This window comes from Chroicocephalus ridibundus, chromosome 9 (genome assembly GCF_963924245.1).
Source record: "Chroicocephalus ridibundus chromosome 9, bChrRid1.1, whole genome shotgun sequence".
Classification (NCBI taxonomy): domain Eukaryota; kingdom Metazoa; phylum Chordata; class Aves; order Charadriiformes; family Laridae; genus Chroicocephalus; species Chroicocephalus ridibundus.
In genome coordinates, this window is record NC_086292.1 from 11,560,688 (window position 1) to 11,579,398 (window position 18,711).

The 18,711-nt window shown below is 39.9% G+C and overlaps 1 protein-coding gene across 3 annotated transcripts in view; it reads left to right on the forward strand.

Annotated features, from left to right (window-relative positions):
- The window catches only part of GRIA3 (glutamate ionotropic receptor AMPA type subunit 3), a 154,318-nt gene that overhangs the window by 29,999 nt on the left and 105,608 nt on the right, over positions 1-18,711 (forward strand). For all 3 annotated transcript variants that reach the window (XR_010072599.1, XM_063346901.1, XM_063346900.1), the window contains exon 3: positions 6,271-6,510. Coding sequence is in view for 2 of the 3 variants with exons in the window: in XM_063346901.1 (XP_063202971.1) it covers positions 6,271-6,510 (240 nt within the window). In the remaining variant the exon portion in view is untranslated. The remainder of the gene's footprint in view (positions 1-6,270; positions 6,511-18,711) is intronic.

The following is an 18,711-nucleotide window of genomic DNA, read 5'->3' on the forward strand; positions in this document are numbered from 1 at the left end:
CGTGAAGAACTGCAGCCCATGGGAAGGACCCGCATTGGAGAAGTTCATGGAGAACTGTCTCCCATGGGAGGGACCCCACGCTGCAGCGGGGGCAGAGTATGCGGAGTCCTCCCCCTGAGCAGGAAGGAGCGGCAGAGACAACGTGTGATGAACTGACCACAGCCCCCATTCCCTGTCCCCCTGCGCTGCTGTGGGGAGGAGGTAGAGAACTGGGAGTGAAGTTGAGCCTGGGAAGAAGGGAGGGGTGGGGGGAAGGTGTTTTAAGATTTGGTTTTCATTTCTCATTACCCTACTCTGACTTCGTATTAAACTAATTTACTACTTGGTAGTAAATTAAATTAATTTCCCCAAGTCAAGTCTATTTTACCCATGATAATAATTGGTGAGTGATCTCCCCGACCTTATCTCAACCCATGAGCCTTTTATTATATTTTCTCTTTCCCTGTCCAGCTGAGGAGGGGAGTGATAGAGCAGCTTGGTGGGCACCTGGTGTATAGCCAGGGTCAGCCCACCACAGTAAGGGCACATCCTTTATTAGGTGGGTTGAGAAGTGAGTTTATAGCAAATATCTCAGGAGGATTTGTATTCAAATCTAAGTTATAACTTCCTAGGTTCCCTCCCACCTCCAAGAATATTCACTATTGACTATTTGAGAAGTGGATGTTTTCAGAAATGCTTCTTTTCTTGGCTGAATTTTAAACAAGTCAGTGGAATATTTTCTTCCTGACAGAATTCAGTGTCTTAACAATTTAATTGTAAAAGCTAGTTTTATCAGCTGTAGGTGAATGCAGTTCACTTAATTTTTAATTTTTAATATGATGAGTTTGTCTTTAAAGGAAGCTCTCAAGTCTGATTGCCTGGAGCCCCCAAAAGTAGCTTATTCTGCATTCGGGGGCACTGCTGTGCTGATCCCCTCGGGGCTCAAGGTAGAGAGGGTGTGCCTTTTCATTCAGCGTATTAAAACGAAAGGGAAAGCAAGCAGTAGAGGCATTGTCGGTCTCACTAAGAGCCTGTATGCTTACAGTATGAAGTGATGTTAATGATAACCCTTATATTATTACAGCAAGGAAGTCATAGGATGGAGCCTTAGATAGAAAATAGCAACAGCTCTGAGATACGCTGCATATTATTCCATTATAAAGTAGTCCCATTAGTCTGTTGGCAGAGGCTGGCAGTGAGAATTGTCTGGAATCCAAGACAATTGGCAGAGGAAAGTAGAGGGAATAAAATTATTTCACAGCTGAGGGAAACACAGAACACAAAACCAAGGAACTGGTATGAGCAACATGCAATAATGTCAGTTGTGATTGTGCTCCTACAGCGCCTTTTGTCCCACAGAGCTGTATAATCATCAATAAAGCAGGCCTTACAGTGCCCCTTTGACATAGGTTGATTTTGTCAGACCTATTTTATAAGAAATTGATACAAACAAAGGGGAAATTATTTGTCCATACAGACAGTAATGAGGAAGAAATAGTGTCTGAGGTATTGCAGCCTCCAACCCCTGACTCCAGAACTACCAGGCTGTTGCACCCCCGGGCAGAAGTGCGCTGTGTGCCACGCTTGGGAGCATCCTGCCAACTTCTACAAGCCAGTCGTTAATGATATCATCTAGTGGAAATGGTGTATTAAGATCCACCCATTAACATATTTATTTTGTTGGCTTTATACATCTTTTCTTTAAATAAGCAAAATCCAAACCTACTTGTAAGTGTTCCTAGTAACGCTTCAGTTGTTTATAGTAAGAACTGGAAGTAAAAAAAAAAAAAGTGTCAGAGAATTTTTAACTTTAGCTTCCAGGCAATAGACAGTAGAAATGTCAGACCCTACACAACCTTGCTGTGTCAGGAACACTCACAGTCACTAAAAGGTAGAAGAACTAAATACCATTAGAAAGCAAAAAATAAATTTTAAAAAGACACAAAACATCTAATAACTTGTGTGAAATGGGGCATCTTTTCAGATTGTGGCCTGGAGCCTTCCTTGGGCCTGAGTGAAAAAAAAATTGCATCTGGTTAATCTTAGCAAGTTTCTGTGGTGGGGCTGATTTGGCTGGAGGGAGGATGGAACTGCTAGTAAAACAGAAGGCTGGGGTTCATTGAGTTACACTGACGTTTAGGATCACGCAGCTGCTGTTCAGTATAGAAGCAAAGATTTTTATTTGTTTGGGTTGGATTTTTGGTTGCCTTTTTTTTTTCTTTTTTTCTTTTTTTCTTTTTTAAAGCAAATTACGCTTGCCGCGGTGATCACTCTGGCTCTGAGCATTTTCCTTCCTTGGCACGAAACGCTTCAATCTCTCGTGACCCAAAAGTTCCTTATCTTCTCTTGACATGCCTGAGAATTCACAGGCTTCTGTCGTAGCATCCCTTCCTCTCCTGAAAATGATGGCATGTGGCAGCTAACTTACTCTGACAACAAGCCCGGAGTTAAGTCTCTGTTAAGAAATACCTTGCACCTAATGCCCAAATAATGGCTTATTGTGATCTGGTTGGTCAGGACCTCTGCCCCTTGTTGGTGGAGCTTGCAACTTTTTCAGATCAGGTTATAAAACAAGTTGGTGATGTGCTGTCCTTGGAAATGGATGCATATCCACAGTATTAATAACTATAATTAAGAGCCGTTTCATAAAGGCATAGCTCAGCAAAAAAACTTCTTTTTTTTTGAGGGATGATGTTTCCTCAGGATTTGTCCAAATCGCTTCTTTAACAGCCAAAGTATGTGTTTGGCCATCTGCACTTTCCACATAGGGAAAAACAAACATAAATCAACTGTGATTAATTAAGGAACAATACCAAAATTCTTCCTCGAACATGAGGATAGTTCTGATTGTCAATAGAAAGCAGTTTGTAAAAGGAGCTTAAGGCTAAGGTTTAGTTAGCCTTTTAAAAATTTTGTTTATGGCTCAGTGATGTTAGAATAATAATGTAATTAAAATGGATGTCATTACATGTTTGTTTTTTGGAAAACAAGTAACAATAAGGCTATGGGTACATGGATGTTTGGTAGGTTCATCTCATAGCATAGGAGATTAGGTCACAAACTAAACAAAAGACCTAATGCTACAAAATTGTAACAAAAATGTGAGTTCAAAAATGCGAGTTCAAAAATGCAAATGAACATTGAGAACCAAGATGATTGGCCTTTTAGCTTCTCCTTGTGAAAACAAAGGTTTGTTTGCCTTTTAAATGGGCCAGTAAAATTGAATTGGCACCCTACAGTGCATGCAGAATAGATAGTCAGGAGGAGTAAGCTATAAGAAATAAGCAGAGGAGTTTAAGAGATGAAAAATTTTCAGAACTGATAGGAGACAGTCTGTAAAAGTGTTAAATCTTAAAAGATCTGTAGTAGATACAAACCTGAATCAGGGAGAATAAGGCTGGGCCTGGGGGCGTACTTGTTAGAAGGTATTCTTGGTGACCCTCCAGAATTTTTAGGAAAAAAAAGTTGCAAATACCTGAAAGGCCAATTTAGAAGCTCTCACTTGCTCTAGGATGCTCTGTGCAAGCAGCAGCTCCATGTTGGCTATAAGGTATTGTTTGGAGGAGGTCCTGCTTATGGTCAGGTTGTTCACAGACTGATATTTTTTTTCTCAGATTACTCACAAATTGAGAATGGGCTTTTTGCATAAATGAGCACAATCTGCTATGCAAATAAATACACCTTAATTCAGTGTTTTAAAATATCCCCGCAAGACAGAATTTTGTCCAAAGGACAGAGACCTTGAACCATTTTCAAGCTGTTGACTGCAGTGCCCAGGTGCAATAACTCTAAGAACAAGACAGAGCACAAAAGGGACCAGTTCTCCGCTGGTTCCCAGCACAGTGCAGAGGAACTGGTCCATACTGGAGCTAGCTCCTGCTGGTTACCGTTAGCACTGCTGCTGTTGTCTCTACTGACTCTATGGGATGTGAGAACTAGCAGTCCTAATACGAGCTAATCTGTTTTCTTCATAATAGTCCTACACTTAGATAGCACAGTAGGCTTTCTGGCGCCCCTTGTGACTGTTTTTTCAGATACCGTGTCCCTATAAATCTGAGAGATTTCAGTGGAGTCACAGTTCAAAAGTATTCCTGAAACTTTATACTTGATAAGAAATAATGGGTGAACCCCCCATCACTTGAAATACTTTAGGTTTTTAGGGTCAGGAGACATTAGAGAATATGTTTTGTTTGCAGTGCAAGAAGGGATGTTTCCTGGAATACTTGTTCTTTTCTGCTTTCTCCGCAGTACAGAATCTACATGAAAAGCTAGTAAACTAGGCCATTAATAAATATGTAAAAGAAGCCTGATCTGCGAGGTACTGACTCAGTGTATGCGAGGACACCCAGCTCTGCTAGCCCCACTTCAGTGATTATTCCCATGGAATTAGAGGGCTTACACGCCGTTGAAATGATTTAGAGACTGCCAGACTTTCGAATGTCGTCTTTTTTTTCTCCCCCCCCCCCCCCCCTCTTTTTTTCACCTGGAAGTCAGTGCCTTTTATTTGTTACTTCAGCAGATAATTTTTATGGTAGCTTTTCTACTTTATATCCTGCTGGTATATAGTTTAACAAAATGTCTTTTGAAACAGTGTATTTAATTCCCCTGTCACGCCTCTGGGAATAAATTCTTGCTGTATTGTAACTTCTTTTATATCTTTTCTTTACTGTGGTTGAGAACTTCTGCAAACTTTTATTTCAGAAATCACTACTTCTTATTCCCTCTCTGTGCCCAATGTGCGTCTCTTTTCTGTCTACACCAGCTGTTATTTGCTGCTGTTACCCACGACTGGTCACGTCCCGTTACAGTGGCTTAAATACTTGCATCTGGATCTACAGGAAGAAAATTGAATTTTCACACCTGACTACCTATTTGAGGTGTTATCCATGATGCTGTTGTCAATGAGCTGATATTGTGGAGAATCCTTTTTAAAATTACTTTAACAGGCTTTAGTGATTCTGAATGGTAGCATTTATGGTAGGAAATGTTTCATGATGGTACTTTCGGAAGTAACGATGCTGTATATTTCTGTGTAGAAGTCATGTCTTCTTTACTGGTAATTACTTCCCCTTGCTTTTTGCAAAGTTAAATATGCAACGTTTTGGCAAAAGTGGTTAATGGGGCTAGTTGAAAATTGTTGTTAAATCCAGTTCTTGACAAGTGAAATCGTTAATGTTGAATGAACATTTTTCTGGGAAACTTATTTTCATTACAAATGGGACTTTCCAGAAATGTTTTGATTTAGAAGTGCTGTTATGCTGTAGTGTATTTCAGTTGTACAATCTTCATTATGGACCAGAGTCCCAGCATCTCGTATATCAGGCTCCCTCGCTATCCCTGCTGCAGTCTCCCTCCATGGAAGGAACCCAGGGTCACAACAAGTTTGCTCTGTTCCTGCCGAGTTGAACAACAAGGAAACTCTTTTACCTGCAACTCCCATGAAGTTGATCACATTTATAAATTAAAATACTTTTCATTTTTCTCCAAAATGGTCATTGTTCAATCTCTATAAAACATGGGAAATGAAGTGTTTCCCCAGATAAGTACATGTGAAACAAAACACCTTTGACTGCATTTTGATTATTTTCTGGTACTAGATGAGTTCCTCAGGACGCTGGAATGGTTAATGACTAAAAGCCTCCAGGTTAAGGGATATCAACTTTTGTCCCATGAATCAACAATATGCGTTCCTCATTTTTATTGTCATTAATGAGCTTTGCAAATTGCTTCTGAAAGATTTTAAAGCTCAGTTAAGAAGCCACTATAATTTCCTTCCTGAAAAAGACTACACCCAGATTTCATACAGAAATTTCAGAGTTGTGGACTGTAAAGGAGTAAAACATCCAGATTTCTTTGAATCAGACCTGTATCAAGGTGGGATACAAGGGAATATTGCATCTTAACATTTTGACTTTTAGGCAGACCTGATACTTGTTACGTAGCTGCTAACAGAGCTCTCAAGGTGCTACTCAGGGGAGGGGAGGTATTTTACAGACAAGCAATGTTAACCCATGTTTGTTTTTAAAGAATATGGAGAGATTAGTGGATTATAACAATATAGCAGGACAAATCGCAATCAAAAATGTGCTCAGGCCAGTTTAATTGTGACAAAGTTGGTACAACTCACAGCTACACTGAAATTAGCATATATGATCTCATGAATTCATTCCATCTGATGCATCATAAAGAATAATTTCAGGATTGCTTAGAAGGCTTACTTCAGAATGCTTTGAAAGTTTGTTTGAGTTCATTATATGTCAAATTTTAACACCCCTGTCTGTCTTTTGTTAGTCTGTTCACAGTTTTCCAGAGGAGTTTATGCCATCTTTGGATTCTACGACCAGATGTCAATGAACACACTGACATCATTTTGTGGAGCGCTTCACACATCCTTCGTCACACCCAGCTTCCCCACAGATGCAGATGTGCAGTTTGTCATCCAGATGCGGCCAGCATTAAAAGGAGCCATCTTGAGTCTCTTGACTCATTATAAGTGGGAAAAGTTTGTGTACCTCTATGACACAGAACGGGGTAAGCACCATCGTTTTAAGTGATTTTTTTCTGTTTCATAACTTGCTATAAGTATTTACCGGAATTGGTATATGCCGCCTATCCCAATTTTCTTCTGGATGCAGGTAGTGCATTCTGATGGTCCTAAAAAACAAGATTATTCTGAAGAAACTAAAATGAATGGATAAGTGAAAAGAAGGCATCTTCATATTACTGATCATTTGTAAAGAGATTGTCTAGAGGATAGTGTTAGCAGTGTAAGCATTCAATTTGGAATACCTGGTTTCCATGGAACCGCAGACTCAATGCTTGCGAGGGTTTTTGAGTCCTTGCAAAATAAAGTTGTCACTGTGAAGTGGGCTGTTAAGCAAGACCTTCCACTGTGCGTGACATTGCAAATCCCACACCGCTTTACATAAATGCACATTTCTCCTGTCACTGGACAAAGGCAATCCAAGCTAAGATACACTCTGGAGATGTCTAGGCATCAATAATGGTCTAAGAATATAATGCATAAGATGCTTTAGGGCTCTGCTGGAGAAAAGATGCTCTAGATATGTCACATGGATATCCAGAGATGAATTTAGATAGATGACAAGAATGACCAGAGATATGTTTTACTAAATGAAAACATATTAAAACCAGTGTTTCCACGCTTAAGCCAATTGTTAACTACTAAGAGCACCAAAGGTAGCAAATCCTGCCAAAAAGAGATCTAGGCATTTTCTAATGCTTTTGGTTTAATGGTTTTCTAAACCATTTTCTGTGAGGAATCTTGCATATCTCTGTGGAGCAGCTGTTGCCACCTACTCTGAGTGTGCAGAATTTACTTGGTTACAGATTTTTACCTGGGTAGCATTTTTTGCATCAGATAGATGTGCCATTGCTCTTCTTACCAGCTTTATGATTAACAACTCCCAAGACCTTCTTCAGATCAAATGGGTTTAGATAGAGCCAAAGAAGCTTAGATTCCATTCCCGGCTGTCCTGGTTTCAGCAGGGATAGGGTTAATTGTCTCCTTAGTAGCTGATACAGTGCTACGTTTTGGGTTTAGTATGAGAATAATGTTGATAACACACTGATGTTTGGCTGTTGCTAAGTAGCGTTTATACTAAGTCAAGGACTTTTCAGCTTCTTGTGCTTTGCCTTGCCAGTGAGGAGGTGCACAAGAATCTGGGAGGGGGCATAGCCAGGACAGCTGATCCAAACTGGCCAAAGGGGTATTCCATACCATGTGGCGTCATTCTCAGTATATAAACTGGGGGAGCTGGCCGGTGGGGCACTGAAGCTCAGAACTAGCTGGGCATTCATTCCCAGGTGGCAAGCAATTGAGCTATGCATCGCTTGGTTTTTATATTCTTCTATTATTATTATTATTTTCCTTTTCCATCCTATTAAATTGTTTTTATCTCAACCCACAAGTTTCACTTTTTTTTTTTTTTTCCAGTTCTGCTCCCCATCCCACCCCAGGTTGGGGAGCAGGGGGAGAGTGAGTGGCTGCGTGGTGTTTAGTTGCTGGTTGGGGTTAAACCACGACACCAGCTCCCACGACAAAGTTGATACCCTGGTTTGCTGCATATTGATAAAGATCAAGTCTTCAGTGGCTGTACTTTTCACACTGAAGATTAATAGCATCACCCAACTAAGGACATATACTGTTTGTTGAAAGAAAGTAATTTTTGGTCTGATTTTAGGTGAATGCCAAGAGTTCAGAAATTTCTGAGTGATTTGGAGGTGTATATGTTTCTAGCACTGAAAAACGCTAGCTCTAAGATCAAGTAGGAAAGCGTGAAGAAGTTGAGAATGCCATTAGTATTTAAATCTTTTAAAACCACTACCTAAACATCCATGTTTCTGGTTTATTCCACTTCTAAATGAAAGCTCCTGTGAACGTGCCATTTGTCTGAGTAAGAAAGGTTTGATGTGACCAAATGCAATAAACTTACAGCATGTGATAAAGTAGAGCGTCGTGTGTTCCAGGATCGATGAAACTCAGTCATGATTAAGGCTAATAAAGTTTGTTTTGGAAAGTCATCCGAGCCCATGCCTAATAAGAAATTCGGCACTTCAGACTGGACAAATCATTCAAAACAGTGGGAGTTTCACTAGAACTCGTCTAGATGATAAAACTCTCAGACTAACTGAGATAGTAACAAAGTTATGAGGGAAGGTTTGCAGACTCAGACTTCCATTATTATACAATTCTCAGTCTTTAGGTAGATACAGTCTAATCATGAGCTTATTATGATGACTAATCCCTTTGGAACAGTTTAGGTTGTGTCTAGGCTTCCTTTTGCCTTGTTCATACTAGGATTTTAATCACAGTTTAAAACACAGCTCTTGCTGGCGAAATTAGCCCCAGAATTACCCACCCCCCCCCCCAAATGTCTGTTGCCTTCTAATCAAAATCACATCGTGAACTTACTGTGGCTCGCATGCGTGTTACGCTAGCTGTATGTTATGTCAGACAGTCAGACTAAGTCTCAGAGTGCGAAATCTGAATTAGATGACAATGCAGTTGACTGTGGGATTATAAAATGTAGCTCAGGGTTAGAAGATAAAGGACAGCCATGTCTCTAGAGTGGAAGAGTCATCAGTGCATATAGGTAGTTTCATGATGGGCTTTGAGTTGAGATAAACTTACCACATCTTATCTTTCCCTCCTATTTATGTATCCTTTTTGCTGTTGTTTGATAACATATTTGCCATCTGCTAAAACAGGAACAAAAATGAACAGTTGATTATCTTCAGTTACTGCTAGTTTAGTTAGGTTAAAACAAATTTGGTAGCAGTCTTAGAGTTGCAATTGCTTTATTCTTCCAGCATTAAAATAAATTAAGAAGATTCACATAGGAGGGAGAGGCAGGGCAATTAGGTACTGAGAAATAGACACTAGATTCCTTTGTTTGATGAGCAGTAATCGTGGATGACAGCACCTGAAACGTTTGGCAATTCCAGTAGGCTGCCTAATTTTTTGTGATAGGCCTTCAAATACAAAAAACCATCCCAAGAGGTTGAACAATAATAACGGTGAATGACTCCTTGTGTCGGGTAGTGAATAGGCTGTACATGTTCCTATGCTGAGATACCACTGGAGATGAAAACACTAGAGATGTCGCAATTTTTAATAATTCCTATCTTAGATACTTAACTGCTTTGGGGCACAAATACCGTAGAGAGAAGGTGTTAAGCAGTTTGCTGTCAGTTCCTGAAACAAGCTATCAGTTAAATACTGCCTTCCTATATGAAGATTATTATCTCACTGGTTTGTTCTGTGAATCTGAGAAGTTGCAAAACATGAGACTCCTCTTTCTTAAGTTGAACGTTAGTTATGGACTACGTTGTTCTTGAAAGTATTTTTACAGTGTTCTGCTGAAGCAAAACATTGCCATGTATTGAACATTGCATTTACTATTAATAAATACAGCAGCGTATTACAGATGCCATACAAAACTGACTAAACCTTCTTGTGGTTTTATACCGCTTATTGAACTATTTCAGTTTAAGCTTATGAGAATGGAGAGTTGGCTTTATAAATCTGTTTTCCTTAAGCAGTGGCTTTTTTCTTCTTTGCCATCAAATCATATAATCCTATGATTTCCCCCTCAGTGACATTAGGCACAATACTGTGATGTTTGGTTCACGCAATGAAGACAAAAGATAAATCTCAAACAATAGTATGAAGTTAAGATCTACAATTACATAGATAGGTGGTGAAGCTTTTAATTGAGTGAGTTAGTGTGTATGTTGTATGTGTTTAAATTTGTAAGTACAGTATTTTCTGTTGCTGTGAGATGACTGAATGTCGTAGGTTGTGCTCTCAAATGTCTATTTATGTGCAGGTGCAAAATTTATTTTCTTAAGAACTGCTAAAGCACACAGAAAAAAAAATAAAATGGGATATTTATGTATTCCAGCAGCAAGAATTCTGTCATGTCGTTGCTTATTTCAGTTGTTGGACTTACTCTTCTGTGAAGAAACTGAAATTTAAGAGAAATATCAAATTGCATGTTCTTCTCCTAGTACCATCACAAAAAATAGAGAGTAATGATGCATTAGGAAATGGCTGCTAAGGGAAGAAAGGATGTTAAGCAGTGTATTGAAGAAATAGTCATATGTTCATTCCATGCCACATGCTTTTAGTTCATGTGAAAGGGAAAGGCAGGGTTGATTTTGTTTGTATTAACTCACATCAGTAAGTTGACACTGTTGGTTGCTGTGATGCGTGCAAAATACCTGATTAATTATATGGTGCTAACTGCCTCAGTAGGCTTCTCTGCAGTAGAACTAAGACTAATTAAGATTATGTCAGGATGAAATGAGATGGGGTTACATTCAGAAAGCTATTAAGAATTTGGGTAGCACTTGTCAGGAAAGTCACCTTTTACATCTCATGCTGAGGATTATGTTTCATCAAAAACCCCAGGTTTATTTCCAGTCTTTAGGTCTGTTTCTCCCCTTGCTTTACTTTACTGTAAATCAGATGTTATTCCACTGAAGTCAGTGGACCAGAGTAACACTAGCAGGAATGTGTGGGGAGGTAAGCTTGTGGTTTTCATAATCATCTTAATGTTGCGTGAAAGTGTGAAGCACTTCTCATTTAATTATAAAAATGGTATGGTAGACCGTAATACTGAAGCTTTTGTTTATTTAAATTTCCATAATGTTTCTTAAATAACATTTCAGTTTATTTTTGCCTGAGAAACATTGTTTTGTACAGATTGTTCGCTTTCCATCTGTCAGTGCAACACAGGCATTTTGTCCTAAGTTACTTTGATTTGTCATACCTACTGTGTGCAAAGACCTTGATTGCTGTCATGCAGATCATTTAAACAAAATCACACCAAGTGATTTCTGTGATGTGCATGAAGTCCTCTTCCTCTTCCTTCAGATCATAGGAGTCATCACAGGACAGAAAAGTGACTTTGTGTAATGCCTACATACACAATAGAAGCTCAGTCTAGACAGAGGTAAAGACAGATCACAGTTTTTATAGCATTGTAAGCAAATACCTCTCTAAATCTGAAATTCTTCTGTAATTTGGTTTTGATTTAGTCTGTATTGCTATCCAGCAATACCTAAAATCAAGAAGAAAATAAAAGCTGTGTAATAAGGGTTATCATTGGCTAATATTATTTTCTTTTTAATTGGCTAACACTAGCTAGATGAAGGCTGAGGCACAGAAGTGTTCTGCTAAAGCCCCAGGTTATGTGACTAAGAAGAGTTGAAAATATGTGCTTTAAAAGCAATTACATCTTTAATCCTTACTGCCACAGAAACACAAAAATTTGACCTGAACATAACAGATGGGTAAGGATGCAGAAGGCCTGAAAATAAGCTTCAGAAAATACAACCTGTCCTGTTCCTCTTAAATATAAAACCTTCTGATATTCTGTTGTATAAATAAATGCCGGGTAAAGAGCCAAAAAAAAAGGTACAACTGTAAGCTTCTCAATCATTATTTGTAAGGCATCGAATTGCCTTAAATTGGGTTCAGTACAAGGCAATGAGGTCTGATTCACTGCTGCTGCTGAAGACAAAGAATAAGTCTTCTGTTTAGTTTTGCTTTTACAAAATGAGGTTAGTTATCTATTGCTATCAAAGGACAAGACACTTCTGTACTGCTCTCCCTGGAGAATGAGAGATTGGAGCTGATAAAAGAAGCGGTATGTAGAACCAGGCTCATTAGATCTTCCACAAAATTAAATTGATGGATTTTTATTTTTTTTATGAAATAAGATTTGCACTGAAAATTACTGATATGTAGAACATAAAAATCTTTCCAAAACATCTGGGGTAAGATTAATTTTTGTGGAATCTTAAAAGAATCTCCTTTAGTACCAGGTGGATTCCTGGGTGTTTTGGAATGGACTGAGTCTCTGCTGAAAACAGCAATGAAAAATGCAATCTAACACAGGATGACTGACGCCTGTTTATAAGCCCCTTCCATCAGCAGACAGGTGCAAAAGAACTCCTCCTTCCACATAGCTCGTTTGTTAAATTTTGTATCGTCTTTTTGCATGTCAGAAACTTTTATCTTCATTTATAAAGATCGTTCTTTAATAAAGGGGAAAAATGAAACTGGTGGTAGCAGCTACACCAGCATTAGTAAACCCTGAATTCAGCACCTCCTGAACAGTCAAATGTCAAAAGAATCAATAGCTGAGCTGTTCATTAACATGTTTATTCTTTAGGGCAGGAGAGTTATTCCACTAGCTGAAAAATTGGTCTGAACCCATTGCATGAAGGGAAAAGGATTTAAGGCTGGCTCACCTTTTTCTCAGAATTAAACATGGGCTTGTTCCATTTTAAAATTGTAATTCTTGTTTGCTAGTGTGTTTATACCCTTTTAATTCTTCTCAGTTGCACCTGTAAGGTTGATGCGATGTATTTTGCTTACACTTTCAAAAGTATGAAAGGATTTAAAATCTTGACATTATCTTCTGTAAATATCAGTCTGTGGTCAAGAGTAATGGAACATACAAAGCATGTTTGGAAGTCTATAAAACACCAAAGGTGACAAAACGGGGAAGAGTTACTGCAAACCTTGATGCTTCCGAGTTTTTGGCTCTTTTGCAAGAGTGTTTTGGATAGCAGCCCAGGATCATGGGGATGACATGCAGACACTATCAAGTGCTAGCATTTAGGTAGCTATGTAGATGAGCTGTCTCATTCTCCTTTCCCACTTCTTTATATACTGGGAAATGCCCAGCAGGAAATAAAATCTTGGCAAGGCCTCCCGAGCTGAGGCTCAGCCTCCATATCACAGGAACAGGCATCACAGGTCTGTACATTTGAAAAATCATGTGCCCCAGTAACTGCCATCCAGAAATTTTCTTTGAAGTCGTGATCTTGGCAAAAGGCAGCTTGCAGCATGGCCACAAAATGTTGCATCTTTCACATGGCTTTGCTTGAAAGGATGTGATGTAGGTTCAAGTTTTCAAGCTCTGGTACAATAGAGAACAGACACAGTGTAAAGACCCTTATGGTAGAAGATCCATTATTTAAAGAACAATCATACTCCATATAGTTATGTGCAATAAGAAAATGATCTGTTTCTTACGCTATCAGCCTTTTGGGAATGAGCAATTTTACCATCTTATAATGCCTAGAATTTGTATTTATATAGAATGGAAAGTCATAGATACTGCTTAGCAATGTTTGTATGAAATATAAGTAATCTGCCCTGACAAAGAGGCAAATCTTGACATTCTTATTTAGGGCACATTGCTTCGTTGCTTTCAGTAGTATAATCTATGAAATAAGGCTCTATTCAGGAAACATGCCAGAACCTTAACTGAAATACTCCAGGATTGCTTTACTGTTTGACTTTACTGCCTAAATGTGTTTGGGAATAATCTGAGCCTGAACAGTTATATCTAGCTTTTGGTAATCACTCTCCATTTATTTCTTCTCAAATCTCTAAAGTCTCGTACGGACTCCTTTTATCTTAGTCTCTGTGGTACACAGATACAGAAGAAAGCCTTTTTACTGATCCTTCCCCAAACAAACACTGAGACCTTGTGTGGGAGAATGGATGTTGGCTGGTTTTTGGGTGGACTGAGAGCCTTAAGCATTTTTCTCCTGATCTTTCCCATTAGCTGCTATTTGTTTAGCTTACCCCTGGTAATCACTTAAACCGTTTTTCTAGCTTATGAACAAGAGGAGTGAATCAACTTTGAAAGTCATCCAGCATGAGATGTATCATACTGGCAAGGCTAGAGATGCAGCTGAAGACCAACAGTGTAGAGTTCATGGCAGTATTCTGTACTGCAGCTTTATGCCTCTTTACAAGTTTTTTGTGTACACAGTGGGTTCAGTTTGGTGTTGAGATGCCCAGACAGAATGCCTGAGCATCCCTTGAAGCTCTTGGAAGACACACTACTTTCCCACATTTCCAGTATTTTCCAACAAGTGGAGTAACCGCACATGTGCAACAAATTTGTGTCTTGTTCCACGGAGCCCCTGAGAATAAGGAAGTGTGTCACCTTGTTCATGAAGAAAGGCAGGAACACCAGAGCAAGAGCATGGTATGACAGAGCCCCAATACTGCTTGTGTGGTGACGATGTGTATCCGTTCTTGCATCCACACATAATGGTGTTGTGATAGGGTGTTAAGGTAGCTTGCTCACACTGAGTGTGAATCCAGTTGTGGCTGAGAAAGCATCGGAATCCGACCTCCCTTTATGTGAAATCAGCTTGTAAAACTGAGTCAGAATATTCAGGATACAGACTATGAATGGGAAAGTCCTGGATAAATAATTTCTGGAAGCCTAAAGCAGGATGTGTGCTACCTTGTGGTCCTAACAAAAGCAACTTGATATTTCAGGAACGTGAGCTGAGGCCCTAAATATCTTACATAGTAAACAGGAGAACTATCCGCATTGCCACTCACCCATGCCTTAGAGATGAAGTCTGCAAAGAAATGTGCTTATAAACTGACTTGTGTAAATGCATGCATTTAAATATTTATCTTTTCATAAATATGCATGTTTTATCAACTTTTGGTATACCCATCATGTTTAATTTTTTTATTGTATGCACAAGTAATTTAAGTGGCAGAACCTTTTGTTCTCAATTGATTTTATGTGTGTATCAACAAGGCTTAAATGGTCAGAATATCACATTTACAGAGTTCTTGAAACAAAGCTGAAGTTTAAGATGGTTTCCAAGTGCAGGTGGAGGGGGGAAGGGCTGAAAAGATACATGAGAGGGGTTGTTGGCCCTTTTGCTTTGACAAGGGCAAGGACTTGACACAAAGCCAAGCCTTAGAGGTGATGGAAAGGCTTTGCTTGGAACCAGAGGAGAGGAGGTGGAGTTTGTTGATCTCGGGGAGGAGACAGCACTTTTCAGACTAGAAAGGAAGGCTGTGGGAAAGGATACCTATATGCAAATGACTGCATGTAATTTTTTATCAAACCTATTTATTTAACCTATCTCACCTAACAGATCTAAGAGTTTACTTAAAATTACTTTGTTTAAGTTTATTGTTTTGCATCTGCATATGCAGCATAGCTTTAAGGACTGGAAGGCTTTGGTGTCTTTGGCATCCAGATGCTCTGAGCAAGATGGGCTAGCTTCACCTGGGGAGTTGTGACAGTTCTGTTCATGGAATTGAACTGTCTTGCTGACTTAAAGTCTGCGTAAGGGACTTGGTACTTTCTGTGGCAGTGAAGAAAAATTTTCCTCTTGTGTCCAATCGGAATCTCCCCAGGAGTAACTTGTACCCATTATCTCTAGTCTTTTCCATGTGACTCCTTGTGAAAACGGAGTCTCCATCTTCTTTGTACCTGCTGTTTAGATACTGGAACGTGGTGATAAGGTCTGCCCTAGGCCTTCTGTTCTCAAGGCTGAACAGACCCAGTTCTCTCAGCCTTTCCTCCTATGGCAGGCTTCCCAGGCCTTTGATCATCTTGGTGGCCCTTCTCTGGACCCTCTCCAGCCTGTCCACATCTTTTTTTGTATAGTGGGGACCAAAACTGAACACAGTATTCCAGGTGTGGCCTGACAAGCGCTGAGTTGAGTGGGATAATGACTTCTTTGTCTCTGCTAGTGGTGCCCTTGTAGATGCAACTCAGCATCCTGTTGGCTTTCTTTGCTGCAACAGCATGTTGTTCACTCATGTTGAGCTTGTTGTCCACCAGGACCCCCAGGCCCCTTACCACAGAGCTGCTCCCCAGCCGGGTAGATCCCAGCCTGTGCTGCACTCCTGGATTATGTTTTCCCAGGTGCAAGACCTTACACTTGTCATTGTTGGACTTCGTAAGGTTTTTGTTAGTCCATTCTTCCAGCCTGTCCAGGTCTTCCTGCGGGCTGGCTCTCCCTTCTGAAGTGCTCACTTCCCCACTCAGTTTGGTGTGATCGGCAGACTTCATCAGGATACACTTGAGCAGATTCAGAAGCTCACAGTTAAGCCAGCGGGGTCTCTTGCTCCACCTACTTCCCTTACCTTTAAAGGGGATGAAGTGGTTTTGTGCTTCCAGGAGAGCATTCTGGAAAAACTGCCAGCATTCGCTAGTTCCTTTATCCTCCATGGAAGCTTCCCATAGAATCCTTCCCAGCTGAGCTCTGAGGGAGCTGAAGTTTGCTCTTCTAAAATCTAAAACCTCTGTCTTAGTACTGACCTTCAGTGTGCTCAGCAGGATCCCAAACTCCGCAATATTGTGATCACTGCAGCCAAAGCTATCGCTAACGAAGACGTTACAGCACAGTTTTCTTGGTTTGTGAGTAGCAAGTTCAGCAGTGCCTCGTTCCTGGTTGGCACATTAAACATTTGTATGAGGAAGCAGTCCTCTATGCATTCCATTAATTTGATGGATGAGATGTGAGCTGCTGTATTGTTGTCCCAACAAATGTCTAGGCAGTTGAAGTCACCCATACCAACCACGTTCTGTTGACCCAAAACTTCTTAAGTTACCAAAATATGGCTTCCTTGGCCTTTTTTGTCTTGGTTTGGAGGTCAGTAGCAGATGCCTACTGTAAGATCCCCCTTGGAGGCAACCCCTCTGATCTTGACCCAGAGGCATTCAGTAGAGCTTCCACAATCACTGTAGCTGAATTCTGTGTGCACTCAAGGTTCTCCTTAACAAGCTAAGCTAAGAAGCTTTGTATTTAAGGTAGTTAATTAAATGGTGTTTGTCATGGAGTTTATATGAAGCAATTCATTGGTTATTGCTTCAATACCTTCCTTCACTTGGCCCTTTTCGATGTACTTTCTTCTTTCAGGCTTCAGAGAATCTACAAAACTAGTTTGACCACATGCCTTTTTCTTCCCAGAAAATATCAGCTGTCTCGCTAAGCATAAAGAGGACTTGAATGCTTTGTAGAAGAAAACTAAATGTGAATGCATTTATGACAAACCCACTCAGCTGGCAGGTAAAATGACCTCATATTGTATTTAGGTTAAGGAGTTTTTAAAGGAGTTTTCTCTTATGGAGATAGATTTTTCTCTGGTTTCTCATGAGACATTTAAAATCACACCTTTTTCTTTTTCTTTTTTTTTTTTTCAACTCTCCTTGCAATTCACAGAAGGACCGCACTGTGAGCATGCATTTCAGAAGGTATACAAAGACAGTGTACTACTGTAGTACAGTGGAATGAAAATACCTCCATAAAGTGATTAAGTATTAATCTCTAAAGAAAAAATGTGAAAAGTTCCTGACATGAATTTTATACTCAGTAACAAGTAATTATTCATTTCTTCAGCTCTACATGCGTAGCTTTTCCTGGCCGCTTCTTTTGCTTTGATTCACGATGCAAAGAATAATCAGGAGAGAAAGGTGGCCTAAGGTTTTATTCCTCCTGATCCCGAGCTCATTGTGTTCACAGCCTGTTGCTTTGCTTTTAAAAGTACTTCTGACTTACCTTGGTTGTCGGCAGCCCAAAGAAACAAATAACCACGCAGTGATTTGCACAGCAGCATTTAGTCAGGGCCCCTCTTCAGTTTGTTAAAGTGATTAAGCACAGAGTTGTCGTCTCTTACAACAGCAAAGGATCCCCTTTATTGCTGAAATGTTTCTCCTTCAGTTTTTAGGGACAGATTCCTCAGGCACAGCTCTGGGAAGCGAGTGTGCTGTGGAGTCTGGATCTGCATGTGAAGTACATCGGTGCTCTCTCCAGGTGAATGGGATGGAGCTTAAGTAAGGTGAGGTGCTTTTTGCCAAGGTAGTAGTAGTTTAGTGAGCAGCATGGGCTAAGGCATCGTATCTGAACCTGAAGAATTTCATAAGCCAGAACTGTGACTACTGGAAACAGGACTCCAGTTCTGTGCCCAGCGCAGGGACCTGTGCTGGAGCTGTGACTGCTTGGTAAGCTCTGAGCATCGTGGTTCCATGCTGACATGATAAAACAGCATCAGTCTGGAAAGGTTAACAGATAGCAAGCAGTGATTGTTAAGGTGTCTTAGGAGCTCCTGAGGTGTTGTTTGCTTTGGGGATATTTTTGTCAATGCTGATAATAATAATATGCAATGAATTTCCAGGGCTGTGCACATACCAGATACAAGAGCACTACTGTTATTTGCATAAAGTGCTAATATCTTTATAGCATTTCTTCTGCTGCTTATGAAGTTACAGGTTATTTCTCCACTCTCTCTTCATGTTCAGGAGAGCAATAATTCATTTTTGATAACTCAGATTTTGATAATCTGCCCAACTGTACTTGAGAATGGGTTTATAAAGGAGCGCCGCCACTCCATACACTACATTGAACTGTACTACCCAG